Source organism: Hemiscyllium ocellatum, chromosome 50 (genome assembly GCF_020745735.1).
Source record: "Hemiscyllium ocellatum isolate sHemOce1 chromosome 50, sHemOce1.pat.X.cur, whole genome shotgun sequence".
NCBI lineage: Eukaryota > Metazoa > Chordata > Chondrichthyes > Orectolobiformes > Hemiscylliidae > Hemiscyllium > Hemiscyllium ocellatum.
In genome coordinates this window covers 250131-263255 of record NC_083450.1, presented here as the reverse complement: position 1 = coordinate 263255, position 13125 = coordinate 250131, and the positions used below count along the sequence as shown (strand labels likewise).

General features: G+C 40.5%; 1 protein-coding gene across 3 annotated transcripts in view; it reads right to left on the bottom strand.

The window, feature by feature from the left end:
* The window catches only part of chtopa (chromatin target of PRMT1a), a 42492-nt gene that overhangs the window by 12071 nt on the left and 17296 nt on the right, over positions 1-13125 (bottom strand). For 2 of the 3 annotated variants that reach the window (XM_060820778.1, XM_060820780.1), the window contains exons 3-4: positions 8750-8900; positions 276-441 (exon numbers count right to left, since the gene is read on the bottom strand). In XM_060820778.1, the coding sequence (XP_060676761.1) occupies positions 276-441; positions 8750-8900 (317 nt within the window). The remainder of the gene's footprint in view (positions 1-275; positions 442-8749; positions 8901-13125) is intronic. The other variant, XM_060820779.1, reaches the window with a different exon arrangement.

Below are 13125 nucleotides of genomic sequence, written 5' to 3'. Positions count from 1 at the left end.
CTGCTTGCAAAAAGGTAGACCAGTACTATAAGTCATCTCGCATATTCTCAACATGTCCCAAACATTTCAGTTCATCAGGTAGTTTTCAATGCAATAAAATCAGGGCAACAGTCTACCCTGACCTAATTAACTTGGGTTCAGTCGCACCAACTGATTTCAGAGGCAATGGGTCCGCAACTCCATCATGGATTACTTATATCCAACCACTGATAGCAACCACTTCTATCCAACTCAATGTACTGCAGTGACCTCTTGACGACCAGAATATTACCTACCTCGAAGAGGAAGCCCTCCTCTCGCACCTCCACGTCCACCACGGCCAAGACGCACGCCTCCTCTTGGTGATCCCCGACCAATAATTGGTCCTCGGGCCAAAGTTCCCACTGGTCGCCCCAATCGTGCTTGGATGTTGCTCTTACCTAGACGCTGTTTCAGACTCTTCTGGGCCATAAAGTCACAAAATTAACTTTCGAATACAGATATAATTCAAGATCTACACAATTGTGTTCTGTGCTTTGTAGGATATGCTGATAAACGCAGTTTCACATTCAAAAGCAACATGAACACAGAAACAGGAGTAAGCCATTCAGCCCTTCTGAGTATATGCCACCATTCAATAAGATCATGGCTTAATGGCTCTGGTCTCAAATCCACCAAACAGCCTACAGTCCATTAGCCTTAACTTCCTCATCTCTCAAAGACTAAATGTATTCAAGACTGCATTAGATAAAGACCCAGCCTCCACCACATTCGGGGAAGATAATTCCACACAAGTGCCCATGAAAAAAGAAATTGCCCTCATCTCAAAAGTTAAAAGCAAAAAACTTATTCTTAAACAGCATCTCCAATTTCTTGTTTTTCTATAAAGAGAACTTCCTCTCAGACCCAGCGCTGCCAACTTCCCTCGGCATATTGTGTTTCAAGAACATCTCTCATTTTTGTACATTTCAATAGAAATAGACCTATCCTGTTGAAGCTTTTGTCCTAAGAAGCCCTTCATCACATGATAAAATAAAGCCTTTCCTCTATCTATAAAGGGAACACAGGGAGAACTAGTCATTTGGATACAGAACTGGCTCAAAGGTAGAAGACAGAGGGTGGTGGTGGAGGGTTGCTTTTCAGACTGGAGGCCTGTGACCAGTGGAGTGCCACAAGGCTCAGATTAGATAAGATTACTTACAGTGTGGAAACAGGCCCTTCAGCCCAACAAGTCCACACCGACCCGCCGAAGCACAAACCACCCATTCCCCTACATTTACCCATTTACCTAACACTATGGGCAATTTAGCAATCAGTGCTGGGTCCTTTTTTTTCATTTACATCAATGATTTGGATGCGAGTATAAGAGGTACAGTTAATAAGTTTGCAGATGACACCAAATTGGAGGTGGACAGCCAAGAAGGTTACCTCTGATTACAACAGGATCTCGACCAGATGGGCCAATGGGCTGCGAAGTGGCAGATGGAGTTTAATTCAGATAAATGCGAGGTGCTGCATTTTGAGAAAGCAAATCTTAGCAGGACTTATACACTTAATGGTAAGGTCCTAGGGAGTGTTGCTGAACAAAGAGACCTTGGAGTGCAGGTTCATAGCTCCTTGAAAGTGGAGTCACAGGTAGGTAGGATAGTGAAGGTGGTGTTTGGTATGCTTTCCTTTATTGGTCAGAGTATTGAGTACATGAGTTGGGAGGTCATGTTGCGGTTGTACAGGACATTGGTTAGGCCACTGTTGGAATATTGCATGCAATTCTTGTCTCCTTCCTATTGGAAAGACGTTGTGAAACTTGAAAAGGTTCAGAAAAGATTTACAAGGATCTTGCCAGGATTGGAGGATTTGAGCTGTAGGGAGGGGCTGAACAGGATGGGGCTGTTTTCCCTGGAGCGGAGGCTGAGGGGTGACCTTATAGAGGTATACAAAATTATGAGGGGCATGGGTAGGACAAATAGATCAAAGTATTTTCCCTGGGATCGGGGAGTCCAGAACAAGAGGGCATAGGTTTAGGGCGAGAGGGGAAAAAGATATAAAAGCGACATAAACGACAACTTTTTCATGCAGAGGGTGGTACGTGTGTGAGATGAGCTGCCAGAGGATGTGGTGGAGGCTGGTACAATTGCAACATTTAAGAGGCATTTGGATGGATATATGAATAGGAATGGTTTGGAGGGATATGGGCCGGGTGCTGGCAGGTGGCACTAGATTGGGTTGGGATATCTGGTCGGCGTGGACAGGTTGGACCGAAGGGTCTGTTTCCATGCTGTACATCTCTATGACTCCACCTAATCTATGAAGACCAACACAATTTTGAATACTTTTATCAGATTTCCTGTGCTTTTTTTCTACATGGAAAAACAGTGTTCCTCCTCTCAACTGTCTTCAAATTATTGAAACTCCTCAGCCCTGGAACTAAGGAACAAAGAATAGTACAGCACAGGAAAAGGCCCTTTGGCCCACCATGCCTGCATCGACATGATGCCTTTCTAAACAAAAAGCCTGTCTTTAAGTGGTCCATATCCCTCTAATCCCTGTCTGTTCATGTATCTGTAGAGATCCCTCTCAAAACTCCGCTAACGTATCGACGTCTGTCACCTCCAAATGCAGCGCAATCCAGGCACTTACTCTCTTGTAGAAAGAATTTACTTCTCACCTCTCCTTTAAAACCACCCCACCAAACCTTTTTCAACCCTGGGAAAAAAAACTGACTAACCACGCCTCAATTTTGTAAACTTCTATCAAGTTGTCCCTCAGCCTCCAACATTTAAGTCAAAACTAGCCAAGTTTGTCCAATCTTTCTTCATAGCTAATACACTTCAAACCTTGTCTGTACTTTCGCCAAAGCCTCCACATTGTTCTGGTAGTATGGCAACCAGAACTGCATGCAGTATTCCAAACGTGGCCCAAGATCTTTATAGGTGCAATGTGTGACTTGCCAATTTTTATCCTCTCATGCCCAAACCAATGAAAGCAAGGATGCCATACACTTACTTGACAATGTTATGCACTTCCATTTTTGCTTCCAGGCAACTGTGGATCTGTATGCCTAGATCCCTCTATGATAATGGTTCTAACAGTTCTGCCATTTCTTCTATACTTCCCTCCTGCATTAGAACTTCCAAAATGCATTACCTTGCATTTGCCCAGATTAAATTTTTCTACCCACATCTCCAACCTATCTATGTCTGCTGTATCCTTTGGCAATCTTCTATCTGCAACTCACCCAATCTTTGTTCATCACAAACTTATCATAACACATACATTCTTCTCCAAATCATTTATATATATTACAAACAGCAGGGGTCCCAGCATTGGTCACAGATCTCCAGTCAGAAAAGCATCTTTCCACCATTACTCTGTCTTCTATGACCAAGCCGGTTCAGTAGCCATCTTAAAGCTCACTGGATCTCATGTTAATTCACCTTCTGTATCAGCATGCCATGAAAAGACTGTCAAAAGGTCTTGCTATAGTCCACATAGGCAACCCAAACCAGCTGCTTGTTCTCATTTTTGTCACTTCCTCCAAAAACTAAATGAAGTTTGAGAGACATGATGTTCCCCATATAAAGCCATACTTTCCCAATGCAAGTAAATCCTGTCCTCAAGAATTTTCTCTAATAATTTCCTTACCCACTGACCCAGCTCAATGACTTGTAATTTCCTGGATTATCCTTGTTACTTTTTTCAACAAAGAAACAATATTGCCCATTCTCTGTCCTCTATGAGTAAACACATTACAAAGATTACAATTCCTCCCTCAGTATTCAGAGATAGCTCCCATCATGTCCTAAGGGCTTGTCTGTCTTAATGCTTTTCAGAATAACCAACCACTTTTTTTTAAAAAAAACATCAACATAGCCTCAACTCACCATCCATCAAATTCTCCTCTATATTGTGCTAAATCCTTGGATAATCTTCCTCACTTTTCATCATTTGACTAATTTTCATGTTGCCTGCAAACTTCCAAACCAGACCGTCTACATTTTCATCCAAATCATTTACAAATATTACAAACAGATTTGATTCTTGGAGAACATGACTGGTTTGAAACTCATGACTGCAACAAGGTCAGCAGATACAATGGAGCACCACCACCTCCAAGTTTAACCACCATCCTATACCCACCTGTCTGTCCTTGGCCTGCGACAATGTTTCAGTGAAGCTCAACGCAAACTGGAGGAACAGCATCTCATCTTCAGACTAGGCATGTTACAGCTTGCCAGTCTCAACAATGAATTCAACAACTTCAGATGATTATCCCATCTCGACCCCTCTGTTTTCATTCTGCTCCATAATTTTATTTAATTTTTTAAAAAAACATATTTCTAACACTGTTCTGTATCTCCTATTTCTTGATGGTCTCTCTTTCTCTCGCTCCCCACTCTCTCGTCAACTTTTCCTCTCCTCTTCCCCCCTTTGCTACCCTTCTCCCCTGTTTTCCATTTTGTCTCTGCTTCACCCATCGTCCCCATCCCCCACATATTTTGTCACATAGCACTGGCTTCAGCCTTGGTCGTTCACAGCCCCTAATCTCATTATAATATCTCAATGCACTATTATCACCTCTTTATTGCTACCTTTGCTTCTGGAGCCATGACTCACTTCTCTCAGCCTAGTATAAATCCCTTCCTATTTCTCCTTTTAAGCTTTGACAAAGGGTCAGTTAGACTTGAAACTTCAGCTCTTTTCTCTCCTTACAGATGCTGCTAGACTTGCTGAGATTTTCCAACATTTTCTCTTTTTTGGTCTCACAAACATGAGTTTTTTGAGAAGGTGACCAAACATGAGGATGAGGGTAGGGCAGTTGATGTGGTGTACATGGACTTCAACAAAGCCTTTGATAAGGTTCCGCATGATAAGCTATTGGAGAAAATGCAGAAGCATGGGATTGAAGGTGATTTAGCAGTTTGGATTAGAAACTGGCTTTCTGTAAGGAGGCAATAAGCTGTGGTTGATGGAAAATATTCAGCCTGAATTCCAATTACTAGTGGTGTGCCACAAGGATCTGTTTTGGGATCATTGCTATTTGTCATTTTTATAAACGACTTGAACACAGGTTAGTAAGTTTGCAGATGGAACCACAGTCGGTGGAGTGGTTGATAGTGTGGAAGAATGTTGCAGGGGGACTTGGATAAACTGCAGAACTGGGCTGAATGGTGGCAAATGGAGTTCAATGTAGATAAATGAGGTGATTCACTTGGGAAGAACAACAGGAAGCAGAATACTGGGTCAATGGAAAGATTCTTGGTTGTGTGGACGTGCAGAGGGATCTTGGTGTCAATGTACATAGATCCCTGAAAGATGCCACCCAGGTTGATAGTGCTGTTAAGGCAGCATACCGTGTATTACATTTTATTGGTAGAGGGATTGAGTTCCGGAGCCATGAGGTCATGCTGCAACTGTACAAAATGCTAATGCGGCCACACTTGGAATATTGTGCGCACTTCTGTTCGCCCCATTACAGGAAGGATGTGGGAGCATTGGAAAAAGGTGCAGAGGAGATCTACCAGGATGTTGCCTGGTCTGAAGCAAAGGCCAAGTAAACAATGTCTACTGCTCTGCCTCAATCTTTTTGGTTCCTTCCTCAAAAAAACTAAAGTTTGACAGATACGATTTCCTTTGCACAAGACCATGCTGACTATCCCTAATCAAATGCACGTAAATTCTATCTTTCAGATTCACCTTCAACAACTTACCCACCACTGATGGTAGACTCTAAGGTCTACTATTCCCAGGCTTCTCCTGACAGCATTTCTTAAATAAAGGCACATTAGCCACCCTCCAGTCTGCTGGCATATTAATCTTAGTAATAATCAAATTTTCAGGATTTCAGCAACTGAACAGGTGATGAGACAGCTTGTTTTGAGGAGAGATTAAGGGAACTGGTCTATATTGTTCAGAGTTTTGAAATCAGAATTGATGGATGTAGGCTTGCTCGCTGAGCTGGAAGGTTAGTTTTCAGACGAGTCATAACCATAATTGTTATCATCAGGGCGCCTCTAGATGAAGCACTGGTGCCATGGCCTACTTTGCATTTGTGTTTAGGTTTCCTTGGGTTGGTGACATCATTTCCTGTTGTGATGTAATTTCCTGTTCTTTTTCTCAGGGGCCGGTAAATGGGATCCAAGTCAATGTGTTTGTTGATAAGAGTTACGGTTGGAATTCCATGCTTCTAGGAATTCTCATGCGTGTCTCTGGTGGCCTGTCCTAGGATGGATGTGTTGTCCCAGTCGAAGTGGTGTCCTTCCTCATCTGTATGTAAAGATACTAGTGAGAGTGGGTCATGTGTTTTTGTGGCTAGTTGATGTTCATGTATCCTGGTGGCTACTTTTCTGCCTGTTTGCCACAGTTCTTGAAAGATATTTTGTAAATGATGTTAGTTTTTTGTTGTCTGTATAGGGTCTTTCAAGTTCATTAGCTGCTGTTTTACTGTGTTGGTTGGTTTGTGAGCTCCCACGATGCCAAGAAGTTTGAGTAGTCTGGCAGTCATTTCCGAGATGTCTTAGATGTAGGGGAGAGTGGCTAGGATTTCTGGACGAGTTTTATCTGCTTGTTGGATGTGTTGCATCAATAATACCCTTACTGGCGTGACGGTATTGATCCACTCTCACCATTCCCATCCTAGAACAAACCAAACAGAGCCACACACAGAATTCCTAGATGAATGGTATTCCAAACAAACACGCTGACTCGGACCCCATTTACCACCCCCTGAGAAAAAGAACAGGAAATGACATCACTAACCCAAGGAAACCCAAACAAAAAGAAAGCAGGCTGTGCTATCAGCGCTTCATTTGAAGGCTCACTGATGTTACCTAGTATGGTGACGAAACATCTGAAAACGAACCTTCCAGTTCAGCGAACAAACCTACATCCAGAACCTCAATCTGAGCCACAAATTTTCTCAAAACTTGCTATCAGCGTTGATCTCAATAAAATTCACAATATTCTTATTAGGCATGACGGGGTACTTGAACAATTTCCCTGGTTGCTAAGTCAAGAATCAGGGATCTCAGAATAAAAGGGGAAGGTGAATTAAGACTGAGATGAGAAAATTTCTTCACTCAGCAGGTGGTGAATACATCAGAGCTGTGGAAGCTCAGTAATCACGTTCAATCCAGAAAGCAATAAGAATTTAAGAACAACATCAACAGATATGAAAACAGTGCCGGAAAATGGATTTCAAGCAGATGATTTGTCACAATTTAAACGAAGAGCGTAACAGACCTACGTTGATTTGCCTTCTCCTATTCCTACAGTCTCATGAAGATGTTACAAGAAAACCTTTAAAACATTAATGCCTGGTACTCAAAATTCACAAGTAAGCCCCTCTCATCACCACAGCTGAATCCTTATCACAAGAAATTAAATCTTTGATTTACAGGTTTCCCAGGAAATACCTTTTCAAAAATTCATTCACAAAATATGGGCAGTGGCTAGGCCAGCATTTATCATCTATCCATAATGATCCAGAGGTCAGTTAATAATCAGCCACATTATTCAAAATCTGGAGTCACATATAAACCAGACCAGTTAAGGGAAGCAGTTTCCTTCCCTAAAGGAACCAGTGAATTCTACAGGATTTTTATGACAGTGAACAACTATCTCATAGTCATTGTTAGATTTGAACTCCAGATTATTTTGCATTGAAAACAGATTTTACCATTAGCTATGGTGGGATTTGAACCCAGCTTCCCAGAATATTATCTGGGTCTCTGGGTTAACAGTCCAGCAAGACTACCATCAGGGACATTGCCTCCGCATACAGAGAAGAGCTGCTAAAATACAAAATTAAACCACAAAATGGATAACCACAACAAAATATGCAAAAGTACTCATGTACAATCACCCTGAAAATGACTCACTAGCACGAGTCACCAAATCACCAAGTTTCTGACAAATTAGTTATATTCTAACAGATAGAAAAACATTGAATGCTTGTATTAGTTCAAATAGAAAAACTTTGAGAATCTGTATTTACACATACAACTTAGGACCTGCCAGAGGAAAAGAAAATTCATGTTTCTTCTTTTTATGTATTTCACGTTAGCATCCGTACAAATTTGAGCTAAAGTACTTCCCCTAATTGGGAGAAAGACTTATACTCACTGAAGCCATGTCATTCTGAAGCCTTGCATTTTCTCCAAAGTTTACATATTAGAAATCTTTTCCTTCAATACAATTTGAACCCAGTGAGAAGTCACATCGTACCATACACTCAGGGCTGGGGAGCAGATTTGTACAGTTGTTTTTATCCTCCCACCTAAAAAATACACCCCCAAAGATATCACTTTAACTTACTACGGAATGACTATTTTCCTTGAACTACTATATAAATGGTACCATTTCTTTAGGGGTTTAGGTGAATTTGAAATGCTTCTACACATTAAATTGCTATCAGCACCTGAAATCATGGAAAAAAAATCAAGATCCAAAAGCTTCCAGAAAAAAGTAGTGGTCAGTCAGTAAGGCTCATGATTCAGTATTCTCATGCCTGCAATTCTCCATAAGAGCTCCTTTGATTTCAATATAGCTGAAGACGAAGTCACTATACAGTTTCCTCCATGGAGGAAGGAAACGAGGAAAAGGTGCTATCACTCACATTAATTTTTACATTCGGATTAACAGCTGGTTGGAGAGTACGACCATCGGATGTAGAGCAGCAGGCCATTTTGAGAAAGCAAACTGGAGAATGACGCATGCCATGGAAATCCTGAGATGATGGAGAAGAAAACGTCACCAGGAAGTTGTTGCTCACCTGCTTCAACTTGAGAGCAGCTTGGACAGAGGGCCTGTTCTCCATTTGCTGCGCCAAACGGCGGTTTCTGGCACTTGCCAGTTGCTGCTGCTGCATCGTTGCTCGAATGCTCACCGTTGGAGGCTGTTTGTTCTTCAGCATGTTGGTAAAGCTTCAAGGTTGAACAGAAGTGGTTTAAACAGGTTTTAATACACAGAACTCAAAGGCAATTCGAGCCCCTCAGCTACGGTGCCCCAGTTCCCACTGAAACCTTTCAGTATAGAGATATGTGGCACATTTTCTTTTCTTGTTAAAATGTGTTCATTCCCCTGATTCTGGGATTGCAACAACTGCAGGCTGAGTTATCAGAGAAAAAAAGGCAACATTTAATGCAAGAAAAATCAAAGCAGCAAGATGAAAATATGAATGGAAAAAAGAGAAAGTGTGAAGTGTTTGTGGAAAGGATTGAAAGGCACAGCAAAAGAAAATATTAATCATCAACAACTCAAAATTATCTAATGGGCTCACACCCAATCATTTTGGGCACAGACTTTCCAAAAGATAAATATTCTGCAAAGGAAGGATTTTTAAAATTTTGCTTCTATATCTTATTCACATATCTGTATCCTGCACATGGATTTTATACCAGCTGCTACAGTCACCGTTATTAAGTATCAGACATAAGGAATCTTCCAAAATGTCTAATAACTTCGCTACCAAATACACAGCAGCAACATCTTGTCAAAAACTGCCAAACTGAAATAAAATCTCTAACCACTTTTAACTGTCAAACCAAACGTTCAACAAGATTATTGAACCAATGCTCAAAACAAAACTAACCAGGCAAATATTTGTTTTGACTGTGAGCACAAAATATTCTCACTACTGGATTAGTGGCAAACCAGTCCCAATGGCTCAAATTTTAAAGATAGTGAGCCGGAGAGAATACTACCCTCCTAGGTTAGGAAAAACTTGTTCGGTTTTCCCGACTAACGATTGATGTCGTCGCTGGAAATTAAACTTCATAAATATATTGTAATACACCTTAACACTTCGAGCCTAGAAACAAGCTACTTGCCCTCTTGATGTTTACGCCCCATTCCTTCTATTTATCACCTAACTTCATTAACATATTCAGCCTTTCCTCATATTTCACTCAACTTTCCCAGGTAATGCATGTCCTTGCTACCCTTCCCACCTAAATATACCAACTTCATTTGCCAAATACACATCCATTTTCACAAAGTCATTCCTATTTTCTTCATTTTGTTCAATTTTTAGATTGCACTTCCAATTCAAGACTAATTTATGTAAACTGAAGTGATCCCAACACAATACAGCTTCCAACATTTCTGCCAGTCTGAGAGGGCATTCTGTGACTTGCCCTAATTCCAGCTTCTGATCTAAAACTTGACCCTGTGTAACAACTAAATGAAAGCCACGTGGATATCGAGAACAACTGCATTAGTTTAATCCATTCCACTACTTCCAATAATTCAGTTGATCAAACCTTCTATAATTCACACTGTTATAGATTTTCAGTTTCTGTATGATTTGAACAAGGATTCGATGACTATCCTGCTTCTAAAGTGACACATATTATCTATAGTTCCTTAAGCTTCATTGATTGCCTTTAATTAAAAGAAATGTATTAAGTATTCACTATATTATTTTAAAATTACTTAATTAAATTTAATTATGGTTCAGCTGTCACCTTTCTCACCTCTTATTTTATGAATATTTCACCTTTTCGTTTATCTTTATTTTGGATTATGGGCCAATTTTGTTTTAAAACACCAAGGACTGTGGGAAGAAATGCAGCACCTCGGAAAATAAGTTATTTGCACTCAGTGAGAGTTGTGTTTGTACTGCTTTGTTCAAGCCATTTGGGGAAGGGGTGTGGGGTCAGAGTGAGTGGACAGGGGGAGGGGGAAGAGAGAAGAGGAATGGGAAGAATAAAATGGCATAGAACCAGGGTGTGGACATGAAATGAAATTCAGTGAACAGATCACCAATTGGTTTGCAATTGTGATCAGTTGCAGATGATAGAATTCACCACCTTGGCAGCAACTCCATGATCACCTCCCAGATAAGTGAATAGACTGAGTGCTTACTATTGAGGGGAAGTAAAGTCCAGACCTGGAAAACAGGTTCTGTGTCACTCTTTCACTGCAGAAAGAATCTTGGAGTCAAGGAAAGCCAATTACATTTTCCTATTAGATGCCTTAAGTTGCCTTTAAACAATCTGCAAGAAACTGTGAACTCAGTGTACAAATCACCTTGTGCCTCCTGCAAGCCTGAAAAAAGGGGACTGAAGTGGTGGCTTTGGCAAGCAAAAGGAATGTCATTGAACCTTGTGGATTGATGCTATTGGATTGAGTTTTCCAGAACTTTTTCCTGGACTCAATCAATTTTTCTTTTTTGTTTGTGTGCGCGTCCAAGAGACTTCAATGGGGGTTAAGATGTAACTAATACAGCCATATTTCAATAGTTCATAGCTTCATTTACTTATGGCTAGAACTTAATATAGGAACCTGGTCAGTGTTTACCGTTAACCTGATCCCATTAAGCTGTTTCTTTTTAATCGCTTAATTCACTCAAGAAAGAGATGGGTGCACTATTGGTTGGAAGCTTTTCTCTCCCCTCCTTAGTTGCCCTGGAGATAGGGGTTTTAGGCTGCATTCTTGAACTGCTTTAGTCTTTATGCTGTAGATAAACACAAAATTACTTCGTGGAGGGAATTCCAGGGTTCTGACCCAAGTTTCCAAGGACTGTGTACATTTGATTAAATCATTTCACTTTTGCAGTATCCCTAGAAGCCGTGGGGCTCAAACATCAGCACAATTTCCCAGGTTGTAGGTTGTAACAAAGTGCAAATGTAATCTATGTGGACCAGGAATTGTATCCAAAGTTTTATGAATTTATAAATTTTCTTCTATTAATATTTTTACTTCTTGATGCTCTTTGATCTCCTCTTTCAAAATCACCCCTGCCACAAAAATTACTTAGGCAATGTTTCTACAAGTACTTTTGAGTTGTTGAAAGGGTGCTGACTGGTTAGCAAGGTTTCTTTGTTGCTGTGGGCACCACATTTATCAACTGAGCAACACTTTTCTCTTCTGCAGGATGAAGTGTTGAAGCCTTTGATGTATTCTTGCATATCTCCTGATGAGTGCAAGATGAAAAGCTTCAACCGCATGTCTATTTTTCATTCCTCAATAATTTGACTGTTTATTTTTGCCCTGCCATTTAGATTTATTTCTCCATTATTATGTATCAATGTACACCTAATTATTCCCCACAGATAAACACAAAATTTTAAAACTTAGACATTTTGTATTTGTTTTTGCTTTGGTTTCAATTTATCTTTTTTTGACGTTTGCTAGTTGATATTTATTTGATATTCATTTGATATGTCTGCTTTCCAGTGGGTTATATTTCTCAACGCTACTGATCATGGAAAATATATTCAACTGCAGCTATGTCATCATCAATAATTCTTTCCAGTTGATTTATATTAATTTCATTCTTCTAAAAATCATTGATCGAGATTTATTTTCAACCTTGCTATTCTGAGACCACTGATGTCTAGATGTGCCCCAAGCTCACTACTCATTTATTTTGGCTAGTTTCCCATTACTACATTCAGCAAAGCTCTCTCTTTATTGGGCTTTTTACATGATGGCTGCAAAAGAAACCCTGTACCTTGTAACAATTCTATTTTCTGTACACCTTTCATTAGCGTGTATCGCTACTCTTCCCATTAAAAAATGCCAGCCCAGCTTAAACTGGTTGCTGGGGTGCCTAATAACATTCGACCAACAAAGAACTGATGCCTTTGCAAAAACTTGAGAAAAAGAGAGTTGAGAATACTTTACTGTAACAGTTGGCAACTGCATTAAGAAGCCAATGAGCAAAAAGACGGCAATAAAGTGGAGGAGTTGTTGGTTAGCCAACATCTATGTTTTTAAGAAAGATCAGATCATTTTTACAAGTGAAGAAGAAACAGCTGAAAGAGAGAAAGCATACTATGAAGCAGATTGTATGTCACTTACAAGACCCCAGGTGCATACAGGAGGTCTTTGGACTTGATTGATAGTGCCCACCAGCTGCCTCTTACAGATCAGACCACACAGCACAGCTGATGTGTCTGTCACGGACAGGACAGGGAGGCTGTTGCAGCCCAGATCAACTAGTCACCACTGCTGTAGTTTCTGTTGAAATTTATGCAAAACCACAAATAGGAGCAGGAAGGGGATGCACAAAACTGTGTCAATCTTACCACTAGGGTCATTGCCACAAAACCACATTCTTATAATCAGCTTGTTCTTACGTTCAGCGTAACAGCCCCGCATCATTCTACCACCTAGGTCACCGTCCTTCACATCTGATAACAG